General features: G+C 35.4%; 1 protein-coding gene across 2 annotated transcripts in view; it reads right to left on the bottom strand.

The window, feature by feature from the left end:
- Nucleotides 1-6,410: 6,410 nt before the first annotated feature.
- The window catches only part of CPA3 (carboxypeptidase A3), a 31,278-nt gene continuing 10,220 nt past the window's right edge, over nt 6,411-27,468 (bottom strand). The window contains exons 4-11 of one of the 2 annotated variants that reach the window (XM_059163829.1): nt 24,675-24,777; nt 24,423-24,524; nt 23,312-23,413; nt 21,893-22,003; nt 20,866-20,956; nt 19,431-19,633; nt 17,501-17,585; nt 6,411-6,990 (exon numbers count right to left, since the gene is read on the bottom strand). In XM_059163829.1, the coding sequence (XP_059019812.1) occupies nt 6,803-6,990; nt 17,501-17,585; nt 19,431-19,633; nt 20,866-20,956; nt 21,893-22,003; nt 23,312-23,413; nt 24,423-24,524; nt 24,675-24,777 (985 nt within the window). In that variant the 3' untranslated portion in view covers nt 6,411-6,802. The remainder of the gene's footprint in view (nt 6,991-17,500; nt 17,586-19,430; nt 19,634-20,865; nt 20,957-21,892; nt 22,004-23,311; nt 23,414-24,422; nt 24,525-24,674; nt 24,778-27,468) is intronic. The other variant, XM_059163830.1, reaches the window with a different exon arrangement.

The raw sequence follows: 27,468 nt of genomic DNA on the forward strand, positions 1-27,468 counted from the left end.
TTCACACACATATTCTTATTATACACATACCCACATTATATGTATCTCACATCTTCTTTATCTTTTCCTCCATAGATGGATACTTAGGTTGTTTCCATATCTTAGCTATTGTGAATAATACTGCAGTGAACATGGGACTACAGATATCTCTTTGAGATCTTGATTTCATTTCATTTCATTTAGATATATACCAAGAAGTGGGATTACTGGATCATCTGGCAGCTCTATTTTTATTTTTTTGAGGACTCTGTATTATTACAGTGGCTCTACCAATTTCTATGAGTAGTGCCCAAGGATTCCCTTTTTTCCAAATCTTCGCCAACCCTTGTTAGCTCTTGTTCTTTTGACAGGTGTGAAGTGATAGGTCACTGTGGCTTCAGTTTGCATTTCCCTGGTAATTGGTGGTACTGAGCATCTTTTCGTGTACTAATTAGCCATTTGTATGTCTTTGGAAAATGTCTGTTCAGGTTCTCAGTCTAATTGGATTGCCTTTTTTTTTTTTTTGCTATTTATTAATGAGTTCCTTATATATTTGGTTGTTAACCCCTTATCAAATAGGTGGTTTGTAAATGTTTTCTCCCATTCGATCGGTTGTCTTTTCATTTTGTTGATTATTCCTTTGCCTCTACCTACAGGATTTATAGTTTGATGTAGTTCTACTTATTTATTTTGCTTTTGTTGCTGTGCTTTTGGTGTCATATCCAAAAAAATCATTTCTAAGATCAGTGTCAGGGAGACTTTACCCTATGTTTTCTTCCAGGAGTTTTATGGTTGCAGGTCTTACGTTTAAGTCTTTAAGCCATTTTGAATTAAATGGTTTCCATTTGCATGGAATAACTTTTTCCATTCCTTCACTCTGAACCTCTGTGTGTCCTTAAACCTGAGATGAGTCTCTTATAAGCAGCATATGATTAATTTTTTTTCTGTTCTTTGTCTTTTGATTGGAGACTTTATTTACACTTAGAGTAATTTTTGATAGGTAAGTATTTACTGATGCCATCTTACTGGTTTTTGGCTTTATTATGGTTCCCTTGTTCCTTTCTTCCTCTCTTGCTGTTTTCCTTTGCAAATTCATGATTTTCCAGAGTGGTATGCCTTGGTTCTTTATCTTTCATGTATACTGAGAGATTTTTGCTTTGTGGTTACTGGGAAGATTACATAAAATATCTTATAGATATAACAGTCTCTTTTACAGTGATAACAATGTACATTCAATAGCACACAAAAACTCTACTCCCTTTCTCCCCATCTTATATGATTTTGATGTCATAATTTGCCTCTTTTTATATTGTATATTCATTAACAAATTATTATAGCTGTAGTTATTTTTAATACTTTTGTCTTTAACCTTTTTAAAAAAAAACTAGAGTTAAGTGGTTAATATAACACCATTTCAGAGTATTATGAATTTGATTATATACTTACTTTTACCAGTGTGTTGTATATTTTTACATGTTTTCATGTTACTGATAGAGTCCTTTCATTTCAACTTCATTTCAACTTCAAGGACTCCTTTAGCATTTCTTATAAGGCAGATCCAGTGGTGATGAACTCCCTCAGCTTTTGTTTTTCTGGGGAAATTTTGATCTCTTCTTCATTTTTGAGGAAAAACTTAATGGGACAAAGTCAATTGGCGTTGTTTTCTTTCAGCACTCTGAATATATGATCCTATTTGCTCCTGGTCTGTAAGTTTTCTCTGGATAAATCTGCTGATAGACTTATGGGGATTCCCTTATAAATGATAAACTTCTTTCTTTTTGCTATTTTTTTGTTCTGTGTTTGTCTTTGATTTTTGCCAATTTTATTATAATGTGTTTTGGGGAATATCTTTAGAATTGAATTTATTTGGGAATCTATGAGCTTCATAAACTTGAATGGGCAAATCTCTCCCCATATTTGGGATGTTCTCAGGCATTGTTTTTTTAAATAAGCTTTCTGCCTCTTTCTCCCTTTTCTTTTCTGCTACTCCATAATTTGCAAGTTGCTTCCCTTGATGGTATCCCACAATTCACATTGGCTTTCTTCACTCTTTTCATTCATTAAAAAAATCTTTTTCCTCTGGATAGATGATTTCAAAGTTCCTGTCTTTATTTCATGGATTTTTTTCTTCTGCTTGGTGTGTTCTATTGATGCTCTCTATTGTATTTTTCGTTTGCTTTGTTGTTTTCTCCCACTCCAGAATTTCTTTTAGGTTTTGTTTTTATGATATCTATCTCTTTGTTAAACTTCTCATTTTGTTCATGTAGTGTTTTCCTGTTTTTTTTTTTTTTAAGGGGATTATCTTTCTGCATTTTATTGTAGCTCATTGAGCTTCCTTAAAATAGCTATTTTGAATTATCTGGTAAATTGCAGGTCTCCATGTCTTTGGGGTCAGTTATTGGAAAATAAAGTTACTAATAACTTTGGTACTGTTCTGTTTGATTTTTTCATGTTCCTCGAAATCTTATGTTGCTGTCTTCACATTTGAAGTAGCAATTACTTCCTCTAGTCTCTGTTGACCTTGGAGAAGAAATACCTTCTTTCTGTCTTGCTAGGGATTCTGAGGTTTTTTTTCAGACCTCCTATGGATTTGCCTGTTCCGCACTTCTTGCTCCCTCTAGTGGTAGAATTCTTAAGCTTGTACGCGTTGTCTTGATTTTGTGGGTTGAGCTGTGCCACCCTGCAGGAGAGGTGATGTGGGTAAAGGTAAAACTGTTCCTCTTACCCTCTCCAATGTGTCCTGACTGAAATGTGTTTGCTCCACTTATATGCTGGAACTTCTCCACTAGGTCCCTGGACTTCCACATAACAAATAACTTGGCAGGCTTTAATAATTTTGTTAAATTTTAGGATATTTAATTTTCTTGATTCTGGTAATTGGAAATGTAATAGGTATTTTATATATTTCTTTGAATATTGCTAAACAAACAAAAATTCATAGTAACAAACAACACAAAAGAAGCAAATTACTACACAAACTGACTTTCCTCAGTTGAAGTTAATACTTACTTTGATGTATGCAAATATTTTTTCAAATTATGTTGGATTTTGTTTTCTATTGTTCTTAATATTTGCATTTGAGAATCAGTGACATTTAGACTGTAAAAATTTGTTGATTTCCATTTGCATACAGGAAAATGTGCATACGCACATACGAATGTCACTTTGCTTCCCATGGTAGCAGGGCCTTGGGGAAGAACCACATTTGAGAGGAGCAGTTGTGCCACCCAAATACTTATCTCAAATAGAAACCACCTAACCCAGGTCTCTTTAAGATAAGTGTGCTTTGTCCCCAATACAAACAAAATGGAAATTAGTGGCTTACCTTGGTGAGCATTTATTATTTCAAATACTAACAAATATCTACAAGATAAGCAAGGCAGGCAAAGGGTATCAGAATTCTCATCCAAACTTTCTGATTTCTAGTCCCATAATTTTATATAACATAGCATTACTCTCCAAGGATTTCCACACAGGATGTCTAGAACTAATTGTCATGAGCATAGGCTTCTACTGTTATGTTTTTGCTTCAGTTCTTGAGAGCAGTTTATGGTTCAAGATGATTGCTTAGTATCAGTCAGCACAATTGTATTTCAGTCTGAAAGAAAGAGGGATGGAGAAGAAGGACCAAAGTATATATACCAGAGGTCTTTGAAGTTAGCTGCTTAGACTTTGCCACATGATGTTTGTTCTTCCAACTTACTGGCCAGAACAGTTCAAGAGCCATCTCATTTTGAAAGGGAAGTTTTGAATTTAAGATTTTGTTTGAGTGACTGTGTGCCAGTTCAGAATTAGGAGACCTATTACTATGGAAGAAGGAAGAATAGATTTTAGAGGACAACTGGAAGTTTTTAAAGTCAGGCAGTTTCTGGACCCCATTGTTTCTTATAGATGCTCAAATAAATGAGTGTTCAACTAAGATTGCTTACTGCTGCTGCTCTGTATTATATGTATCTTGGGAAACCAATATCAGTTTAATATCACCACATTTCACTGCAGATTTTTGGAATCAATCATATTCTATATTAACAGTAGGAGATTATAGTACTGAGAGAACCATGCGGTGGAATCAAGAAGAATCGTCTGTCCATGATCTTTTCCCATGCTCAGGAAAGCCCAACATCCATCCATTTGGAATGACCAAATTCATTTAAATTCTTTTATGAGAACAAGGTGCTGGAGGAGAGTCTGACAACAGAGAGAACTTGTATATTCTCAGTGATCTAAGTTTCCCTGGGATTAATTTTTTTTTAATCCAAAGAAAATCAGGCATAGATGTTTGCTTCAAATGAAAAACAGAAACTCTTGTCAATAAACCTAAAGTTTATTTAGCCAGGGAGCACTTACATAGTTATAGAAGATATACATTGTGTAGGATGTGGGGAGGGAACCTCTGATACAACATTTTAAAAGCAGTTTGGAGTCATAAGTCCACTGGAAACTCATTTATTTACATTAGTGAAAATAATCTGTGAGATGCTTCATTTCCTCATATAATGGAGATGTAGGTCTTAGCCACTAGACCAATGCTATTAAATAATAAATTTTCAAAATACTAAACAGTGTCTCTTGAGTTAAAACTAGAAAAGGAATGAGGATTTAGAAGATTTTCTTGGTGAAACATATTGTCAGGAATATTGTAAGAGATAGCTCAACTTGTAATTTGGGTACAAAATCCTTTTACTGATAAATAAGAAATGACAAGAGAAGAATTACAGCACTGACTACTCAAACTTTTCCATAAATAAAATGATGTTTTAGTTTTAAAATTTTAATATATGTTTCTTCACATATTTTTACAAGTCATATGAAGTCAAAGAAGCAAATACTCTGAGATATCATGCAAAAGATTTTAATTACCACAAAGAATGGTCTTATTAGGATTTTTTATTTTTAGCCACTCAAGTAATTTTTCTCCGATTGAGAAAAGAAATATTAAACTACATAATAACTGAAATAAAATGGTATATAAAACTTTTGTGTCTTTTATAATCTAAATAATGAATGAACACAGAAGATAGTCAACAGTTGAGATTATCTATTTTACCTCCTTCATTTATTTATTTATTAAATATATTTTTTTAAAGATTTTATTCATTTATTTGACAGAGAGAGATCACAAGTAGGCAGAGAGGCAGGCAGAGAGAGGAGGAAGCAGGCTCCCTGCCGAGCAGAGAGCCCGATGCAGGACTCCATCCCAGGACCCTGAGATCATGACTGGAGCCGAAGGCAGCGGCCCAACCCACTGAGCCACCCAGGTGCCCTACCTCCTCCATTTAAAGACCCACTGGAATTAGAACTATTTATGTAAATTTTAAGGTTAAAATTTCTCTTGGTCTTTTCTCAGTTGAGTAAGTGTGTGAATGAGTGAATAATTGCCATATGGTAAGTTTAATGGAATGAATTTACATTCCCATTTTCTGAGCCAGTTTTGAATATTAAATATTTAGGTATAGATATTATGTTTTATAATAAGAGGCAATATAATCTCATAAGTACCGTTTTGCCTTTTACTTTCTTGACTCTTGTCACCTTTCCCCCCATACCTGTAAAGCAATTTTGTTAGTTTATATTGGTTTCCTCTAGAAAATTTTGCACAGGAAACTTTTACCTACATCATAACTATCAGAAATATTCACCACATTGTAGATTTGATGGCATTCTTTCTTTTTAGGACCTCCTATAGGATTAATGAAGAATGTCCCAGATTATCTGTATACCTGTATACCTGTATATCAGGATCATGGAGGATCTTCAAAAACTTTGTTCAGTGTTATGAGAAGTCAGTTTATAGGAAGTCAATGAACTCTTTACTTGTCCCTTACGTTCTAGAATGTAGATACTGCTGTAGTCATATGATGAGGTATTGAAAAGTCATGGTGCTGGAGGCAGGATAGGGGAGATACTTTGTAACTCTCTCTTAAAACAATAGGACTATAAGCAATATAAAATTTGAAGTTACTCTGATTGTCCTTGCTCAACATGACTTTTTCTCTTACACTTGTACTACATTTCCAGACTTTATTTCCCATCCATTATGAGGGCAGGGCTCACATCTGACCAGACTGTCTTGGCTGTGTCAGTAACTACCAAGAAATGTTTTGGCAGGTAGTTTCCTTGGATTATGACAGGATAAATTAAACTATTTTGAATTTAATGTATGTCATGTTGAAGAGAACAATTAAGAGATTAATTGTTTGAAGCACTGAGATTCATCTCTATATGAACCACTTTATTTCCTGTTAGGACATCCTTTTGCTATTGCAAAGATATAAACAATGTCTCCTTCTATTAAAAAGAAATATATATGCAGGCAAAGTATGTCTTTGAATCAAAGATACTATTTCTTATTAACAGACCGCATGAGACACATTAATGCTTGATTATTAATGCTAATAGAGAAATGTAGAGAGTATATAAAAAACAGAAGATGCATTTTGGAATACAGTTTATTTTATTATATAAGTACATGAAATGATGAAGCCATATGGAAAATCTGATTCTGGAGAAACTTAAGGCTCTCATTTCTTTTCTGTGACCAACTGTATATCATGTTTTGAAATACTCAAAATATACTTCTTGCTGGGTTTGAACTTCATTTGGAGCAAAGAAAGGAAGTTGAAAGCTTTCACTTAAAGCTATATGTTAAGATGCTATTAAGAGTAAATAAAAGCAAAAAGAAATGACATAGGATTTAAGTGAGCAAGAGAGGAACCTATTCACATAATGTGGAACCTTATATTTCAGGATAATTGAAGATTGACTTTCTGGTAAAAGGCACAAAAAAGGATTAATTGGCTCATTCCAAACTGAAGCCACTTCTTTAGGAAGTATGCTTGAGGATATACTTGGCAATATATTTAACAGCTAGCAAGGTCTCTTTACAGGTTGGCTTTATCAGGGACTCTGGAAGGAGAAAACCAAATTTGCCTTTATCTCGGAGTTCAAAGGCAAATGTGTGTTTGATGCCCAGGTTGTAAGCCCAGTCTAAAGAAGAACCTGATGTCGGGTCTGTAAAACATAAGCAATAAATATTTAATTAGAAACAAATGCTAATGTTTTTCTTGAAATGGAAATTCACTAGTGTAAAATTAGCAGTAAAAAATAATTATGTGTACAGTTAATTGCAGTAATGGATAGCAGTAGTGTTCTACATAGTATTAAGTGTTAGAGTAAAATATAATCATGATTTTGGGATCCATCACACATTTTAAATATGTGCTGGATTTTCAAAATCACATTTTGCTTGGGTCAGTACTATAAACTGATTTTGTTTCCTGGGCACACAGTGTTGCAGATGGAGGTGGTCTGGGCAAGGGCAAGCAGCTGTGGAAACCAACTGAGGAGGGGCCTCTGGTCAGTGAAAACTCAGCATACAAGCTAGATAAAAGTATTCTTTCTAATCCTTCAGGTCTCTTTCTATTCATGTTGCTTGGATAAACAATTTTTATAGTTAAAAAACCAAGAAAGCTTAAATCAGTTATTTTAAGGATGTATTTAATCCCTTAACCGAACTTTTCAATGTCAATATTTATGAGATCTTACTAAGAATGTTATCTGCAAATCTAAACAGACATCTATAAATTATGTACATGTAAGGTTTATACAAGTGCCTATATATACTATAAATGCATTTATGTATATTTTGCTTTGCATAATAATGAAACTACTTTCTTGTACATAGAATCATTTATGTTCTAGCACGGATAAAGAGTTTAACTAATAGTAATGTTTTAGGTTTGAATGATAAAAATTCAAAGCTGTGATGAAGAAAAGAGGGAAGAAATATTTTGGTAGAAAGAAGGTTGGGTCTTAAACTATTCAACAAATATTTATTAAAGCTTTAATATGGGGGTGCCTGGGTGGCTCAGTGGATTAAGCCTCTGCCTTCTGCCAGGTCATGGTCTCAGGGTCCTGGGATCAAGCCCTGTATCAGGCTCTCTGCTCAGCAGGGGGCTGCTTCCCCTGCCCCCCCCACTATCTCCCCCCCCCTCCGGCCTCTCTGCATACTTTTGATCTCTCTGTCAAATAAATAAATAAAATCTTTAAAAAAAAGGTTTAATATGCACAGTGCACTTTACTTGGCACTGTTGGAGGGTGGCTGTGCGGGGTACAAAGATAAAGATGATATTGGTGTCTTTGGGAACTTACTGTTCAGGGGAGATAAGTCAAAGATGCAAATCAATAGAGATAGGGCAGAATATGTAAGTACCATAAGGAAGGTGCAATCTCTTATGGAGATTAAAAAAAAGTATGTATGTCTGATGAGGAGGATGATATTTTATGCTCAATGCCTGTTAAATACCGCCTTCATGATGGAGAGCCTTGGAAGGTATTTTTCTAGATGGAAATGGAAGAAGGGCATTCTGGTCAGTGAGCTACAAAGACAGAAAAGCATGGAGGCCTTTTCAGGGACCATTGGATCCAGCTGGACTGGAACAAATGGCGCAGTGAGAGTTTGTGGGCAAAGTTCAGAAAACCTGATAAATCAGGAAAGGTGTTTTGTTTGGGAGGCAATAACAGTTATTTTAGTGCTGCACTTAGGACAGGTAACTTGGACTGGAAAGAGTAGAGACCAGTGAGGAGGTATTGCGAAAGGAAAACGTGAACTTGTGTAGAGTCGCTACACCAGGAATAGTGCTGAGGGTTTTATGTCAAAAACTCTGGAATGGAAGAGTCACAAAATCTGATAAAAATGAAGGAGATTTCAGTCTGAGATGTCAGAATTAATACAAATAGGAACTCAGGATAGTGATGGGGAAAAGAGAGGATAAAGGAGGAAAGACAAAAGGTTGTTTAGCATCAACCACATTTAAGGAGGAGCTTGCAAAAATGAATTTTGCAGGTATTGGCAGAAATATTATAGGTGAAATTGGCTTGCGCACATTCAGGATCATTATGTTTTCTTGGTGGATTGATCCTTTTATCTTTATTAATGTCTCTCTTTGTTTCTAGAAAATTTCTTTGGTCTGAAATTTATTTAATATTTAAATATTAGATGAATATCATATTAATATGGCCACTTCTCCTTTGATTAACATTTGTATGGCATATCTCTTTTAGGCATTTCAATTTCAACCCGTCTATGTTATGTTTAAAATGAGTTTATCGTACACAGTGTATTGTTCAATTGCACTTTTTTAAATCCACCTGCCAATCTGTCTTTATTTAATATCTTTAGGTAAATTATTGCTATGACTTAAATCTGCCATCTTATTGTTTGATTTTTATTTGTTCCATATGTTTTTCATTCTTTTATTTTTCTTTTATTTACTTTTTCTGGATAAATGAACATTTTAAGGATTCCATTTTGATGTATTTATTTTTATTTTTTAGATTTTATTTATTTATTTGACACATGGAAAGAGAGAGCATAAGCAGGTGGAACTGCAGGGGGAACAGGAGAAGCAGGCTTCCCTACTCAGCAGGGAGCTGGACATGGGGCTCGATCTCTTGACCCTGGGATCATGACCTGAACCGACTGAGCCACCCAGGCGCCCCCATTTTGATGTATTTATAATAAAGTTTTTTAAGTCTATGACTTCATGTAGTTTTTAGTGGTTGCTCCAGGTATTACAATATACATATTTTACAATATACATGATTTACTAACATCTGCTGATATCTCTTTTACCACGTCAAGTGACATATAGAAATCTTACTTGCATTTAGGTTCTTTTTACTTCCTACTTTTTAAACGTAATCATCTTGAGTACTTCTGTACATGCACTAAGGATCACATCAAATGGAATTATATTTTGTGGTTCCACCATCATGAAGACATAGTTGTTCATTCACTCATTCATTCATTAATTCACTCTTGCTTCATTTCTACCACTTTTAAGGCTTTTTCTGTTACATTTCTTTGTTATTTGGGGAGTCTTCTTTAACCATTTTTAAAGGGTAGGTCTTTCGGTGATTAATTCTCTTAGTTTTCCTTTGTCTGAGAAGGTCTTCATTTCCTCTTTGCTTCTGAAGGATATTTTTTGCTGAATATAGAATTAAGGGTTGATAGTTCTTTTCTTTTAGCACTTGAAAAATATTGTCATTTCCTTTTGGTTTTCCATGGTTTCAATGGAAAAATCTATCCTTTGAATTCTTTTTTCCCCTTTAGATTGTTACTCTCTGGTTGCTTTCGAGAGTATTTTCTTTGTCTCTCGTTTTCAAAATTTTAATTATGAGGTACTCAGTGTGAATTTCTTTGAGTTTATTCTATTTTGCACTCACTTAGCTTTTTGGTATGTTGGTGTATGTTTTCAGTCTTTTATTTTTTTTTTCACATATTTTTTCCATTCTCACTCTCCTTCTCCTCTTCTGAGACTTTGATGATATGAATGTTGGCTCTTTTATTACTACATCTCACGTCCCTGAAGTTTTGCTTATCTTTTTTTTTTCCAATTTGTTTTCTCTCTTCAGTTTGCTTGAATTCTTATTCTGCCTTTAAGTTAATTGATTCTTCTCTCCATATACTCATTCTGCTATTGAGTCCTGCCAGTGAGTTTTTAAGAATTTAAGTTACTGTATTTTCTAGTTCTGTGATTTCCATTTGGTTCCTTTTATATCTTGCCTTTTTTCAGTGAGATTTTCTGTGACGTTTCAAGGCTATCTAATTACTTGTTGAAGCATTTTTATGATTGCGACTTCAAAATTCTTATCAGATAATTCTAACATGTAAATAACCTCAGTGTTAGCATCTTTTGGTTGTCTTTTCTCATTCATGCTGTGATCATCTTCATTTTTGCTGTGACAAGTAATTTTTCCTTGTATCCTGGACATTTTGTCCATTTTTAAAAATTTTAAATCTTAACTGAAAGCTATTTTAGCAGTCATCCTTCCTGTTTAGATTTAGCATGAGACCCTCATCTTCTTTTGAGCCTTGTTCCATTGTTCCAATGACAATATGGTGTTTAAAATCTCTGCATGGCAGGGCACCTGGGTGGCTCAGTGGGTTAAAGCTTCTGCCTTCAGCTCATGTCATGATCCCAGTATCCTGGAATAGAGCCCTGTGGGCTCTTTGCTCAGCGGGGAGCCTGCTTCCTCCTCTCTCTCTGCCTACTTGCGATCTCTGTATGTCAAATAAATAAAATCTTAAAAAAAAAAATCTCTGCATGGCTATTTTGGACTGATTGGTTCCCCTAGTGCAGCTGGTTTCCCATTGATTGCTGCAGGTACTACTACATGGGTGGAAGGTGATCCCCCTAGCTTGGCCACCTGGTGCCTCTAGGTGGCGAATGAGGGTTCTACCCTGAAGGGTAGAGAGCCCTTCCCTGATGAGGAAGAAGGAAGAAAGAGGAGGAGGGAACTGAAAAGAGAACCCTGTGTGGTATATGTGTAGTGTACCTGGTTTTGTGTTTTGTGGTTTTTTTGTTTTTGTTTTTGTTTTTTAAATGTCTACTTCTAGAGGTAGTCAGCAGAGAAAGAGTAGAAAAGAACGTGGTAGAGGCAATCCAAGAGAGTTTATTGGTTATTTTCTTAAAGATTTTATTTATTTATTTGACACAGAGACAGATCACAAGTAGGCAGAGAGGCAGGCAGTTGAGGGGGAGGGGAAGCAGGCTCCCTGCTGAGCAGAGAGCCCAGTGTGGGGTTTGATCCCAGGACCCTGAGACCATGACCTGGGCCAAAAGCAGAGGCTTAATCCACTGAGCCACCCAGGCAACCAAGAGAGTTCATTGTTTAAGGAAGGCAAAGGAATGTCAGGAAGAAGGGATATCACCAGGGTCCAGTGTTGTAGGGAGATTGTGGAATGTGTGAGCTAAGTGTATTAGTATTAGTGATCAGGAAGACTGTCATTTTTAGCTAGAATTGGGTTTACGTTCATTAGAAAAAAGCACATAAAAGTAAGAATTTGGTAGCAATAAAGGTTAAGGTATGTAGGAATTATATCTTATATGGTGATTTAGAGTCTACTAGGCATTTTAATAAACTTGGCCAATTTCTAGCTGTACTAGTTCCCCATTTGCAGTTAAGTAAACTATTGCGATTTAAAAGAGTTAAAGAGTATGGCTGTATCACTTTGACAGATTTGCTTTATGTGAAGCTTCTCGTTAAAATTAATAGTGGTTATTGAGAATATATGTAATTTGTGATTCTTCATAATTGTGTGATGTTATTGAGTGTAATACTTTTTTTTAAAGATTTTATTTATTTATTTGACAGAGAGAGACACAGTGAGAGAGCGAACAGAAGCAGAGGGAGTGGGAGAAGGAGAAGCAGGTTTCCTGGGAGCCCATTGCAGGGCTCCATCCCAGGACCCTGAGATCACAACCTGAGCCAAAGGCAGCCGCTTAATGACTGAGCCACCCAGGCGCCCCTACATTTTCTTTCTTGATACCACTTTTTGTATCTTCAAAACCTTAACTTTGCAAACAAAAACTATATAAGGCATAAAATAAATGCAAAACTGAAAGCTTTTTATTTGTAAGAATACATGTTTATAGAACTTTTTTGAACATGATACTTAGCTTTTTGTTTATCTACAGCTAAACCTACTAAAATATTTGTGTGTGTATATATATATATTTATTTAATTTTTTTAAAAAAATTATTTATTTATTTGACAGAGACCACAGGTAGGCAGAGAGGCAGGCAGAGAGAGAGGGGGGGGGAGGCAGGCTCCCTGCTGAGCAGAGAGCCTGATGCATGACTTGATCCCAGGATCCTGAGATCATGACCTGAGCCAAAGGCAGAGGCTTAACTCAGTGAGCCACCCAAGTGCCCCGTATATATTTATAAAATATAATAGCCACTTGCTAAATGCCAGGCACCCTTTTAGTGCTTCACGTGTGTTAACTCATTTAACAAATTCCTATCACAATCTTAGGATTTAAGTACCAGTTGCTCGGTTTTTTTTTGTTTGTTTTTTTTTTAAGATTTTATTTATTTATTTATTTGACCGACAGATCACAAGTAGGCAGAGAGGCAGGCAGAGAGAGAGAAGGAAGCAGGCTCCCTACGGAGCAGAGAGCCCGATGTGGGGCTCGATCCCAGGATCCTGGGATCATGGCCTGAGCCGAAGTCAGAGGCTTTAACCCACTGAGCCACCCAGGTGCCCCCCAGTTGCTTGTTTTACAGAAGAGGAAATTTAGGCCCACAGGGATTGAACAGTTTGCTCAAAAACATTAGCTAGTAAAGGTTGAGTCAGGAATCAAACCCAAGCTGCATGTCTTTAGGGTTTGTGCTATTAACCATTGTACTATACTACCTACTGTATGTCAGTCTATAGTCCTCCCAATAAAAACTCTTCTTTGATTTCTACAAGATAACTTTTTGTTGTTGACATTATTTTCTTAATATATTGTCATTGAAAAAAATTCTGTGCCTTTCAAGGCATGTTAGGTGCAAGGAACTTACTGTAATACAATCAAAACAAGTAAAAATAAAACTGAACCAAACTGGGAATCTGGCTTCAGTCCACAGGAATCTACATAACATAATGCTGGTGGCTTAACATTTGTTTTTCAAAAAAAGTGTTATTGACATGCATTAAACATAATAACCGGCACTTTTATGTCAATACTAAGTGAAATTTCTTTTTGAAGCAAGAGCTAAGCTAGAGGTATGTGGGCATAAATTGAAATATTTTCTTTGCATTTTTATGGCTCCTTAATATAATCTCAGCTTGAATGTCTTAGTAGATAGAGATTGGGTGTTGTGAGCTACAAATGTGAGGTCTTGATTTTTTCTTTTTCAAAATGTGGAAGTGGTACAGAGTGTGGAAAACAGTACGGGGTTGAGATATAGGAACAGATCTAGCAATTTGGTGTGTAGGGAAGGCAACAAGAAAGGCACATTGAAATTAAGTATTTAATTTATGATATGACACAAGGTGGATGATATTAATGATGCAAGCTATCTGTCCCTATCAATTCAGTGAACTGTTCTTTCTAAGTAGGTACTATGTTCTGTTATTTCTAAGATAATAAAGGATTGGATAGGTCACCAATATACAAATGTAAACATTTCACAACCTGTTACATCAGTTTTTGTGTCATCTAAATATTGTTGCTTTGTGGCAAAGTAGTTGGTATACCTTTTGACTTTGGTCTGGAATGCTAATCTTTGTTCCTATTTTTCCCCAAATTGATCAAATCCTTCTTTATCTTATTTTTATAGTCTATGAAAGAGGGATTAAGCTTAGACCACTGGTTCTCAATCCTAGTTTCATCTTTTTTTTTTTTTTTTTCTCTCACAGAGAGAGACAGTGAGAGAGGGAACACAGGCAGGGTAAGTGGGAGAGGGAGAAGCAGGCTTCCTGTGCGGCGCTTGATGTGGGGCTCGATGTGGGGCTTGATCCCAGGACCGCAGGATTATGACCTGATTAAAAGGCAGGTGCTTAATGACTAAGCCACCTGCGTGCCCTCAAACCTAGTTTCATCTTTGAATCACTTTGGGCATTTAAAAAAAAAATGCAGGTGACTGGCCCACACCACAAACTAATGAAATCAGAATTTCTGGGGGTGGGGTCAATCATCCACATATTTTAAAAGCTCAGATGATTCTGATGGTAAGTCAGGATTAAGAACCTTGAATTAGATCATCTCCTAGATTTCCTCCTGGTTTCAAATTTTATGATTTTTATTTATTGGTTATATTTGCTTCTTAGGTTCAAATTGCAAACTTATTTTTTCTGGAGGTGAGAGCTCTCTCCATAATTTGCGTTTAAAAATGTTTCTTAGCCCTTTTCTTTGGTTTCCATCAAATTAAAGAGAGAAAACCACTAGCAAATGCTATCAATGCTTTCCCTGAGTCCTAGGACTTTTTAAAGTGACAACCAGGGTGTTAGAATGACTAAATTTTAATTGTGGGGTGCCCTTATTTTCTGTTCTTACCAAGTTAACACTTTGTTACCCTCTGCTTCTCATGAATGGTTGATTAACTCAATCAGGTACTTTATTAAAGAAGTCACTCCTAAAAAAATTAAACAAGCTGCTCTAGCCCTATATGGAAGAGGCAATTTTTTCTAAATCTGCATTTCTTTAAAAAATCTTTTAATATAACTAAAAAAATTTAAGATCCGGTTACACAGTTGTACAGAATGTAATTCCTCTTCACCTTATCCTCCCATTTTGAAAGTGATATGTGATGACTTGGGGCCATGGTATTTTTGCCTGTCTTTCTCCTAGTTAGAATATAACTCCTTGAGAGCAGTTATTTTATCTTAATTCTTCTAACCTACCTCTCAAAGCTCCAAAGTTCTGGGCTGTGAAAGAGGCATCCCATAAATTCTTGCTCATTAAATTGACTGATACAATGCCATGCATAGCTTTAGTGTGCTCAAAATTTGCATATATATGTAAATGTACATTACATATATTTGTGTGGAAAGTGTAGGAGCAATAATCCTTTGATGTTCTAGTTGCCATTTGCAAAGTGTGCTCCTGTTTGGAACCCTTTGTTCTTTGCTGTCAAGAAAGAACATCTAGCTTGTCTGCTACTGCAATTCTCAATATCCACTAAGTAGGCGGCCATTTTAAACTGATGTTCTAATTTGTCCTATCATTCTTTGCCCACTTTTGGTCCACCTAACATAGCTGAGTATATCATCTTTTTTGAAATCCCATTTTCATCCACTCGTATGTATAATTAATTGCTAGCATGGCTATGTTGCAACAAGAGATTTGAATTGATATTGGTGAATGATTGTGTCACTGTACTTTCTCTTCAGCCTTTTAAAAATGAGTAGTTGATAGGTGATTGCTGATGAATGTTCTCTGGGAATGGGACTTGTCTGGTTTATTGATCATTTTTCTAATTCCACCAAAGGAGCTTCCAATATGATAGCATAGCAATTAGCCATTATTGAGGGTATAGACCTTAATTCCTAGATTATACTTTTAGCTTGGGTTGGGGAAGTATTTTATGAGGTGTGGCCAGGCCAGGTAGAATTACTGCAAAGAGTCCATGGATTCACACATACGTATTTCTTTTCTTCAATTCATGAATTTAAAAAGGGTAATGGAAATAAGTATATGTGTTTGGTGGTGGTGGGTTGCTCATGAAATGTTTAAAGGTTACACCTAGGTGTCTGTGTCAGTTAAGCGTCTGCCTTTGGCTCAAGTCATGATCCCAGAGTCCTGGGATCTAGCCCCAAGTCAGGTTCCCTGCTCAGCCGGGAGTCTGCTTCTCCCCCTGGCCCCACCCGACTCATACTCTCTTTCTCTCTCACACACTTTCTCTCTCTCAAATGAATAAATAAATAAATAAATAAATAAAACCTTTTAGAAATGTTTAAAGGTTAAACAGCAGTCTTCATACTAAAAATATTGGATGTCCTGGCTCTGAAGAGTGATGCAGGCTAAATCGAGTTCAGTCTTGTGGTTTCAATCCACATTCATTCTTTTTGGATCAGTCAGGGTGCTATTTTAATCGAGCAAGTTTATGGGAATTCTGCTATTGTTCCATGCCTTGCACTGTGCTACGTGTTTTGTGATCTGAGAAGAGATCTGAAGTGTAATCCTTGCTTTTGAGGAATTAAGTTCTGTTAGGAAGTTAAGGTTTTGTAAGCAGTTCTTTGGGAATTTTCCATTCTTCAGTTCTAAGAATTGAGACTGCAAAATGATTTGGAGAAAAGGCAATTTTTACTGAAGTGTTTGCAAACTAAGATCAGTGGGATCTTGCTATAAGAGAACAAATGATTTTATTTCCCAAGGCCTGAATTAATGGTCTTCGGTGAAAAATCAAATGAATTTCTTTTCATTTCTTAAAAATAGAAAAACCTGGTTATTTTAGCTAAAGAAACCAAATGAGAAAGTGTTATATGTAGTGGCCAAGATCATGGTTTTTGGTTTTGAAACCTAGGACTAAATCTCAATTTAGCCAGTTGTAAGTACAGCCTACCTCATAGGATGTTCTGATGATTAGTGAGATTGTGAAATCAAGGGTCAAGCACAGTGCCTGACTTGTCAGAAATCTGTCAGAAATTAAAAAAAATGCACAAAGACAAAGAAGTCTAAAAATAGTGAAGAGTAAGAAGTGGTACTTAGACACTAAAACAAAAGCAACAGCACTAGAATCTTTCTTAACCCACCATACACATTTCAGTTTAACACCATAGAAAGGGGCTGATGAGAAGGACAAGAAACTGGTTTTATATGATCAAAGTGGCTGAAACTTGCGGCCCATTTTCCTATCAGCAGCTGGGGAAGACTGTCCAGTTAAACAACAACAACAACGACAAAAATTATAGAGTGTGCTTCAACTAATTCTCATTAGTTCCTGTGAGGATAAATGTTGGTGGGGAACGGGAGGGTGGTTTAATTCTAAACCAAAACTTCATCTTGACTTAACCATTTCTACTGACCTTGTAACCTTGTATAATTTGTTTCAAGAAAAATCTTATCCCCGAAAAGGGCAAAATGTATCCCCTAGTTTCACATGTAATTCAGAATCATCCATTAAAACTGAAGTTTAAATGAACAATTCTAGATGTTCTAATCCTAATTTACAAATGCTAAAATTTCTTTAATATTTATAAAAAGAATTAGTGAAAATAACACAGTAAATAATAGGAAAAACTTACAGATTGTTGATGCTATTGGGCCATAGATGTAGCGGGTTTCATATCGAGTTGCTAGAACATCAGTGCCGATTTTTGCAACTTTGGCCTGGAGAAAAAGGAAGTTAGAGTTGGAATGATAGAAAACTATGTAAACAGTATTAATTTGTTTGGGAATAAAAAAAAAAGTAAATTTTACTGGTTATTTTGGCAACTGAAGATCAAAATAAAATCAACAGTTAAATTAGGAATTTATTTTTGGTAAGATATATTGTTATTGTGAAGAATTCTAAATGTGAAATCAATTATATATAGTAATGTCATATCTCATTTTAGATTTCTATCCTTTCTTTTCTCTCTTCTTTCTCCCTCCCTCATTGCCTCCCTCCCCCCCCCCCCCCCCCCCCCCCCCGCCTTCCCTGCTTTCTTCCTTTTGTCTTTCCTTCTAAAAGTAGAAAGAAGGATTCTTTCTACTTCTTCTCATATACTTTCTGGCTGCAGATACTTGTCTCTTCCAAAGTCAGTTTCTTCTGTTTCTGCTTCCTTTGTTTTTATGGGCGCCACATTGCCAATGGACATTTTCCACACTGAATTTTAGCATGCTGAGGGAGGAAATGTGGTTGACTCTTCTTTAAAGTAGTTGTTAAATTAGAGTTTCTCTTCCAACATGAATGCATTTCATGACCTTTAATATATATTAGTGTTTCATGCTATGAGAATGATTATTGGAATGAATTTTAATGGAATGTAGTCACTAACATATTACTACCCTCAATGAAGATTTTTACTTCGTATGTATAATATATATAACCAAAAGATAAGTTTTTTCTTAATTAATTTAGTTGCTGTTTAAGAACTCTTTACTCAGAATGGTTTGTTGTGTGTATTTGTATTTTTAATCCATAATACCATTTTCCTAAGGGCAGACTGAAATTGCATTGCTGTAGCTTTTCATGAACTAATGACTCATGGGTTCAGAATCTCAACTATATTGGCTAAATAAATGACTCTGGGCCGCATATTGCTTGTATATTTTCTTTGTTGTATATATACAGATGGTTTTAATGACTGGTTCAAATCTCCGCAGCAACTGAAATTAAATGCTGTTGTGCTGAATACAATGGATGGAAATCAAAATGACAATAGCGACTTCTTTTTATTTTTAAAAATATGAGGCAGTATTGGAGCCATAGCTTTTACTGAATGTTGTTCTATTTGTCAGCCCTGCATGGGATCTGGGACACTGAACTTTATCTGCTTTATTTCTTTTCTTTACAGCAAAAAATACCCCTTTTTATGGATATTCATACTACAGCTTCTTGTCATGCACTGGAACCCATATGCAGAGGTTTTATTTGTTTTAAGCCAACATGATCACATTAGTTTTCATACAAAGGGAAAGGATGCATAGTGGATCTTCGTTCCTGAAAGACAGTATGTTCTCAGTGAGGAAACTTCACAAACATTCATAATGTTCTTTCTTTGGGTAGTAACAGAATTAATATTATTTCCAAGTGGACTAGGAGGATAAAAATACAATGGATCTTCTTAAATATGGCATTTTAGGGACAGAAATAGATATCTTTGCTGTTCTATTAGACTTTTGGTGCTTGTGGTTTTAGAATTTGTCCATGGTAAGTGTTTATATAACAATCTGAGTAGTAATGGAATTCTGGTCTGGATGGCCTAGACATTTTTCTCCACTGGCTTAATCTGAGAATCCCATTGAAAGATTTTGTCTCTATCTTTTTATCACATGAAAGATTAATCTAGGAATTATGACTTTTAACTCTAAAGTAAACTTTAAGATAAACTCTATTAGTTTTTTCCTTTGGTATTAAAATGTGAAATTCTTTCAATTCATGCAGTTGTTCATAGAGAAGGGTTGTTTGTGAAAGTCAGTGGCAATGTCTGTCAGTGAGTAACTGTAGGTTTTTTATTTTTTTCTACATACCAGGTCCTTGTGGTTAGCTGGCAGTTTTGATGTATATCCATAGGGAAACAGTAGCATCTGGGAATAGGAGTGGAAGGTGATATAGGCCTTGATTGATTTCAGGTGACTTCGAATGAAATCAGTGACAGCCTTGGTCTCTTTCTCGGACTCTGGTTCTGGGCCTCCATAGGTATTCAAACATGGATTCTTGGTGTTCGGAAAAGCTGCAGTGGACATGGGTGGATGAGATCACAGTCTGCTTCCCCTCAGAAAAGCTCCTGCCTCTTCTGATATGGACACACAAAATGTTTTAGACATTTTTATCTCCCAGGTTTATAGGCTGCCTCAATGTCTCTGGTGTCATAGTCATTGCAGACCAACTTTGTACACACAACTCAGAATGTGACAGACTCAGTCCACTGGAGTATTCTTAGCCTTGTTTATTTTGCCTCTGTTTCCCAAGATTATAAGAATAGTACACTAGAAGCAGCCCAGAGCCTGGAGCCGGATAGAACCCAGTTCCAGTTCAGAACCCAGTTCCACTCCAACTTGTTAGGGACTGGTATGAATTACCTTTTTGGAGTTTTGAGTTTCTTCAACCCATTTCATCAGGCAGCTCTTGCTTAGGGATAGCTGCTATTATCATAATTACTGTGGTAGAATAAAATTAAAAGCTAAGGTGGTATTTTCAACCAAGTTAGGTAAAGGAAAAAATTTACGAATAGGGGTAGTGGTAATTTCTCCTTGAATGTATGTAATGATGAAGTCAGATTTTTGTAACAACTACAGTGTTATTTGATGTAGCAGGCTTCTGCTTATCATTGCATTTCTATTAAACCTTTCAGGTTCTTTGACCCAGCTGTTTCTTTTCACTAAACATCTGAAGAACTATCTGTCTGCTGGTTTTAACCACTGGTATTTCTCAGCTGTTATCAGACCAGAAGAGGAGGGACCTGAGACCTCTCTTCAGATTCTGAATTTTTGTGCATCTGGATTGTGCCCAAGTTTTAGCAAGCTAGATATATTAAGTAAGAGATGGTTTGATAAACACCACCCCCGCACTTCCTCCCATATGACAAAACATTCATAATATTTCTAAAGTAGGGATGATTATCTTTTATTTTTTAGATTATAAAATTAACACTCAGGGGATACATATTTTACTGAAATAAGTCAGTGGTTTAACTGAATTTGCTGTGTGAACACTTTTTTTTTTTTTTTTTAAAGATTTTATGTATTTATTTATTTGACAGATCACAGGTAGGCCAGAGAGGCAGGCGGAGAGAGAGGGAGGAAGCAGGCTCCCTGCCAAGCCGAGAGCCCTATGTGGAGCTCGATCCTGGGATCCTGGGATCATGATCTGAGCCAAGGCAAAGGCTTTAATCCACTGAGCCACCCAGGTGCCCCTGAACACTCTTTTATAGCTATTTTCCTTGAGATCAAGTGTACTACTTACAGTTCCATGAGACATTAAAATTCCTGTTGAGGTCAGTGCCGATGCATTTGGAGTTTTGGTTCTTGGAACGATTTTTTCTCCACATGCGGTTCTGCAGGATTGAATGCTTTAAGTGTTTATACTAGATCAGTTTACATTTTTCAATTTCATTTCATTTCAGAGGATCATTTCAGACCCTCTCTGCAGGTGTCCACAGCATTATTTGAAATCTGCCTAGTTAACCTGAGGCTCCTTTTTATGAAGAAAAATATATTGTTTTCCTGTAATTTGTAATATTTTCAGAAACATTGTTTTTTTAAATTACTGTTCTAAGGCCTTGATAAAATAATTTAATTAACTTCAAGAACTGTTGATTGGTTCTTGGTACTAGAAAGTGATGAATAATGTTCTGAAATTACCTGTAATTTAAATTTCAACTTCATTACATCCTTCACCATTTATAGATTTCGGGTATTAAACAGGCCAAATTGTGACTGTTGGAGCATAATTTTCAGAAAGAACTGAATGTGATAGTATCTGTCTGAATATTCAGTATTAATGTTATTTAGCAACAATAGGGCAGTAAGGGATCTAGTTAAAGGACAGGTAGATAACTGTGTCACTCTTTTATATATTTGTTTATTTTGATACATTTATTCCACATCAGATTCTGTTACAGATAGACTGGAATACAGTGCCTTTTGCTTTGAGATCAGTGTTCACAATGTCTTTAATTGACTTTTATTTTTTAGGTAGAATGTGCTTTTTTCCATATCATATAACATACATTTCTTTTATAATTATTGCTCTTTTTCTTTTTATTCATTACTAGCTTCAGCAGCAGAAATTTCATATTATTTCAAGGACACCTATGTAACCAGGAAATCATGCTTGCCTTAGTCTGAAATTGAGATTCTTTAAAATTACATTTTTCTGAATTAGAATTAACTGGTTATTGAAACCTTAAACTTAATGCATAACAAACTGTGCATTAAAGTCAGTAAATACTATATTGTCCAAATGCAAACAAGAGATTATGGTCTCTTACCTGTGTCCATGACCAAATATATCCATCAACATTGAATACAGGAAGAACATAAAAATTCATTCGGTCCAGGAGTTTGGTCATAATTTTATTTTTTCCATAAGTTTTGGCTGCCTATAAGAATAGGAAAAAATTAAGCTATTGGTGGAAAGTTCACCACCATGTGGAAAGCTGTGGCTATAATAGTAATAACTACCACCGCTTTGGCCATTTGCCCAGTGTTACGTGATTTCAAACATATTTCCTCCAAATAGCATAAAAATAAATGACCCATATAAAAGTTACTTATTCAGACTAGTGAAAATAATTGAACTGACCATTCTTTAAAGGATCATTTAATTGTCAAGACTGTAGCATTCCACGTATAGTATGCAAGATATGTTATATAGGAAGAACAGAGCCAAGTCAAAAATTAGACATACACCTTGATTTAAATAGATTGTACCCCTCACATCCTTTAGGTAAATAAAGATTGAGTTTGTAAGCATAGAAATATGTAAATATTGGAGATTATTTATAAATTAATTATAAATAGGATTAAAGAAAAATGCTTGATTAATAAAAAAAACTCAAGCATTTAGATTGACCAATCAACTCCTTTTCTCCCAACAGACTGATATTTCTGGAATTATCTGTACTTCCTATGGCTGCCTAAAATCTCTCTCATTCTTGGAAAATCTCTTCCAGGTACATTTGTTCCAGAGCCAGGGCATTTCTTGTAGCCCATGTATTTCTTTATAGGTTGAGTAAGGGGAACTCTTGGCCCTCAGCTGGAAGAGCTAAAACAACTGCAGGGATAAATCAGTTCTACTGGCAGATTCATTCCTAGTTAAAGCATCCATGCCCAGAGAGCCATTGTCATGCGTATCACATCAGCATGTTGTTTGCAAAAGCTGGCATGAAAGAGAAATTTAAAAGATGGTAAGAATCAGAATAGAACAGAATGAGAGGAACAACTCATAAGCTGGATTTACCTTTAAAAAGGATGAGTTGTTTTTCCCTTGGAGAGGGAATTAAGTATGAAAATTCCAAGTGTGTGATTGGCCAGTTAAAGATCTGAACAGGAACTCGAGGTCTCTGCTTTGAGCTCACCGAAGAAAGGCTAAGATTATAGGTTGTAATATGAAGGTAGCTTCAGATTGTCTGTACTTCAGTATAGGAGAAACCATATCATAACCTCAAAAAATTCTTTTAGTTTTGTAAACTGTCAGCTGAAATTCAAGAAGTTTGAAGGAAGGTGTCAATTTTATAAAAACCCCAACAATGAGTAAAATCCAGAGCATTTATTTCCTGACAGCACCAAATGTGAACCCTTCCAGTTAAGTGGAATTGCACTCATTTGGAAAGGGGTGTTGCCACACAGTGAACGGCTGGAGATTTGACAATCAAAGGAGAATTGGATGAGTGTTCCGATTCACTTACCTGATAGACAAACCACTGGCAGAATGCTGGGGAGATCCATTCTCGTGCATGAATGCCACAATCCATAAAGATAGCCTTTCTTCTTTCATCCCTTTTCCCAATCTATTTAAAAATAAACTTGAGATATTATTTTGTCACACATTGATCCTTTGTTGTCCAGTAACTCTTATGCTCAAAGCAATTCTTTTCCCTGTCTTCTGTTGAATAACTGCATATGCACATATTGTTCTCAGGGAGGACGATGGCACATATCCTTAAATGTCTATACATAATTCATAATCTATCACATAGTCTATTTTTTCAAAAAATTTTCCTAGTATCAGAATTGCTTTTAGGGTTTTTAAAAAATCGTAGTATATTGTTTTCTTATTTTATTGTTAACATCCTTCGGTCTGAGAAATAGATTATGTGTTGTTTCTGTTTCTGCCATTTCCTTTTATTTTTCTGGTTTCATAAATGGGACATTTAGCTTTGGGTGGAAAAGATTTTATAGTTGTGTTTGCAGTGGGGAGGAGGAACAGTGGCTGGATATTTGAAGAATTATCATTTTGAGGAGAATTTAGATTTGTTTTGTTTGGGTACTTAGAATAAGTGGATGGCAATTCAGGGTAAGGAAGGACTTCTCAGTTATTAAGGGCATGTTTCAGGGAAGAGTGTCTTTGGATGTAGAAAAATCCAGCAGCAGCTGAACAGTAATTGTCAGCTCCATTAGAGAAGGGAATTCCCTGTCAACATAGGGTTGAAATGGCTTAGATACTCTTCCAGGATCCTGTGATTCTGTGATACTTAAAATTCTCTTCTTCATGACATTTAATCACTAGCTTCACTCAATTTTAATGGATGGAAAACTTTTATCTATCAGGGACATCATAAACTCTTCTAATAAAGATATGGGATAAGAGATTTGTCTGAGTTTGTCCATTGTGTCCCACAAATGGTTTATTCAGGGACTTTATTGGTACTACCTAAAACCACCTATCACTTCTATATGTTCTTCAGAAAAATATAAATTTTTTATTGCCTCAGAATTCACTAGTTGGGTCACAAAGTAACTTTTAAGTTAATATTTTCCCAAAATAATAAGAATCAGTAGCTCTTGAATTATTTTTACCTTGAGAACATACAGTGGATTATCTTCAACAGTGGTTCCAATTTTAATACGAGAGACCATTTCAGGATGCTTATGCACCATTTTTTCAGTCCAAGCAATAATCTTGAGAACAAAACCAATTTTGAGGAATTAGAATAAAAAAAAAAACAACTAAAAAAAACTAAATGAGAACAAATGTTAAGGGTTATAGTTTTTTTGTTTTGTTTTGTTTTGTTTTTTGAAGTTTTTTTTTTTTTTTGAAGTATACTGTACCTTATTCCAGTTATTGTATTTTGCATAACTGTGCCTGCCTGGGATATCTTCTTTAACATCAAACTGTTTCTCAATCTCTTCTTGCAGATCATGAATCAAGATTCTGTTTGACAGGGGAATGATAAAATACACATTTATTGGAGGAAAAAAAACCCAGTTATCTCTCATTTACAGAAATTTTCTCTTCCTTCTTCTCTATCTTAGATCAAGTTTGCCCTGTTTCTTCATTATTCTCTAACCATCTCTTTTAGATATGTCATGTGTCTGGCTTCAGAACTTTCCATTTGGGGCTCCTGGGTGGCTCAGTCGTTGAGTGTCTGCCTTTAGCTCAGGTCATGATCCCACGGTCCTGGGATTGAGCCCCTCCCCGCAGAGCAAGGAGCCTGCTTTTCTCTCTCCCACTCCCTCTGCTGTGTTCCCTGTCTCGCTCTGTCTCTCTCTGTCAAATAAATAAATAAAATATATATATATTTTTAAACTTCCCATTTATCTAGAGCTGAGTTGTTCAGTGTGGTAGTCTAACCACACATTGCTATGGAGCATTTAGAATAGGGGTTGTCCAAAAAAGAGGTTGCTGTTATGTCAGATGTATACTACATTATGAAGACTTTTTATAAAAAATTATGTAAAACATCTCACTAATGAGTTTTATATTCATTATGTGTTGAAATAATATTTTGAAGTAATAATATTGGGTTATACTATATTGCTAAAAGTAATTTGCCTATTGCTTTTTAACTTTTTTAATGTGGCTACTAGAATGTTTAAAATTGCACATAGGGCTTGCATTATACTACTGTTGGTCAGCATTGATCTATAGTCATTCTCCAGCATTCTTCAAACATACACACATTCACATACACGCAACACAGGTAATAGTGGATATTCTTAGGTACAAATTTACTGACCATCCCATATCACTTGATGCTTTGAGAGGTGGGAGAAACTTGAATAACTGTCATAGTAAGTACTTACTTACCATGTCCCAGTCATTGCTCTAAACCTTATGTATATTATGTACATTATGTACATTAACTCTTCAATCGTCACATGAAATTATTATCCTCATTTTATAGATGACAAAACTGAGACACAAAGTGTTTAAATAACTTGTCCAAAGTTACAGAGCTAGAAAATAGTTTGATTTGGAGAGAGTGAGATAAGAGACAGGAAGAATTGTTGGAGGCTAATTGGGGACCCAGAACTCTCATACCTCTACCCTCTTCTCTATTTTTATCTCTATTCCTGAGTTATCTTATCTCATTTCATTGAATTCCATGGCTGTAATGGTTGCCAACATTTGTATTTCCAGTTCTGGACTCTCTCCTGAACCTCCCATGCTTCTAGCTCTTCTCCCATGCCTTGTTCATCCAGCTGCCTACCTGACATTTTCACTTGAACATCCATTGTTTCTTATGGGTCAGGTCCTGCTTCACATACATTGTTTTGTTTTTATCTTATTAATATTAGCACCATTTTACAGATGGGGACATTGTTGCTTAGAAAACGTAAATACCCATAATTTGTGTATGTTGGGGTTGGGAGTTTGAATGCAACTTTGCTTGACTTTAAGATTTATGGTTCAGAAATGCCATTGTCATCTCATATGTACTCAAATATTTTTGTATGTTTTGTCTGTTTGGGGATTTTCTGTTGTGCTCCACTGGCCTGTTTTCCTACTGTTACATAAGAACCAAACCATATTTAATTATAGTTTTAATATTGAATTTTAATGTTTAATGTAGTGTCTCTCTCCTTATTCTTGTTTCCAAGTTTTCCTGTTATTAATAATTAATAATTTCCTGTTATTAATAAATATTTGGTCAGAATCATTTTAGAAGTGATTAGAATTATTAGAAAAATATAGGCTTTTCATTAGAACTGTATTAAATTAGGAATAAATTTGAGAAGAACCTTATTTTTTTTGAGAAGATCCTTATTAATTATGGACCATAATAAAACTGTCTTCTTGATTCTTCAGTAAAATTTTGTATATTTTGTTTATTCATATATTTTTATTAGTCTTATGAGTGGCTTTTTTTCTTACTAACCATTTGAACTAGCTATTCATATTATTAAAAAAACATTGCTTTAGTTACACTTATCTGTTAGCCACCTTATTAGTTAAAAATGATCTTTTCACTTCTGAGAATTTTTTAGCTATGGCTTTAGGGTTTTTTTTGTAGGGTTTTGGGGTAGTTATTTCTTCATTTTTATTAATTATTTTTATTAACATATAATTTATTTTTTGCCCCAGGGGTACAGGTCTGTGAATCATCAGGCTTACAACTTCACAGCACTCACCCTAGCACTTACCCTCCCCAATATCCATAACCCAACCACCCTCTCCTGCCTCCCCTCCCTGGCAACCCTCATTTTGTTTTGTAAGATTAAAAGTCTCTTATGGTTTGTCTCCCTCCTGATCACATCTTGTTTTATTTTTTCCTTCACTACCCTCCAAATCTCCCACCCTGCCTCTCAAATTTCTTATATCAGGGAGATCATATGATAATCGTCTTTCTCTGATTAACTTATTTTGCTCAGCACAATGCCCTCTAATTCCATCCACATCGTTGCAAATGGCAAGATTTCATTTCTTTTGATGGCTGCATAGTATTCCATTGTGTATGTATATATATCTATATATCTATATATTACATCTTCTTTATCCATTCATTTGTTGAGGTAGTTATTTCTTTTATAAAAAATAATACTTTCTACTTTTTTTTTATTCCAATAACCATTTTTTTCCCCTTGCTTTATTGCATTGGTTAAACCTCCTGAACAATGGAAA

Source organism: Mustela lutreola, chromosome 2 (genome assembly GCF_030435805.1).
Source record: "Mustela lutreola isolate mMusLut2 chromosome 2, mMusLut2.pri, whole genome shotgun sequence".
NCBI lineage: Eukaryota > Metazoa > Chordata > Mammalia > Carnivora > Mustelidae > Mustela > Mustela lutreola.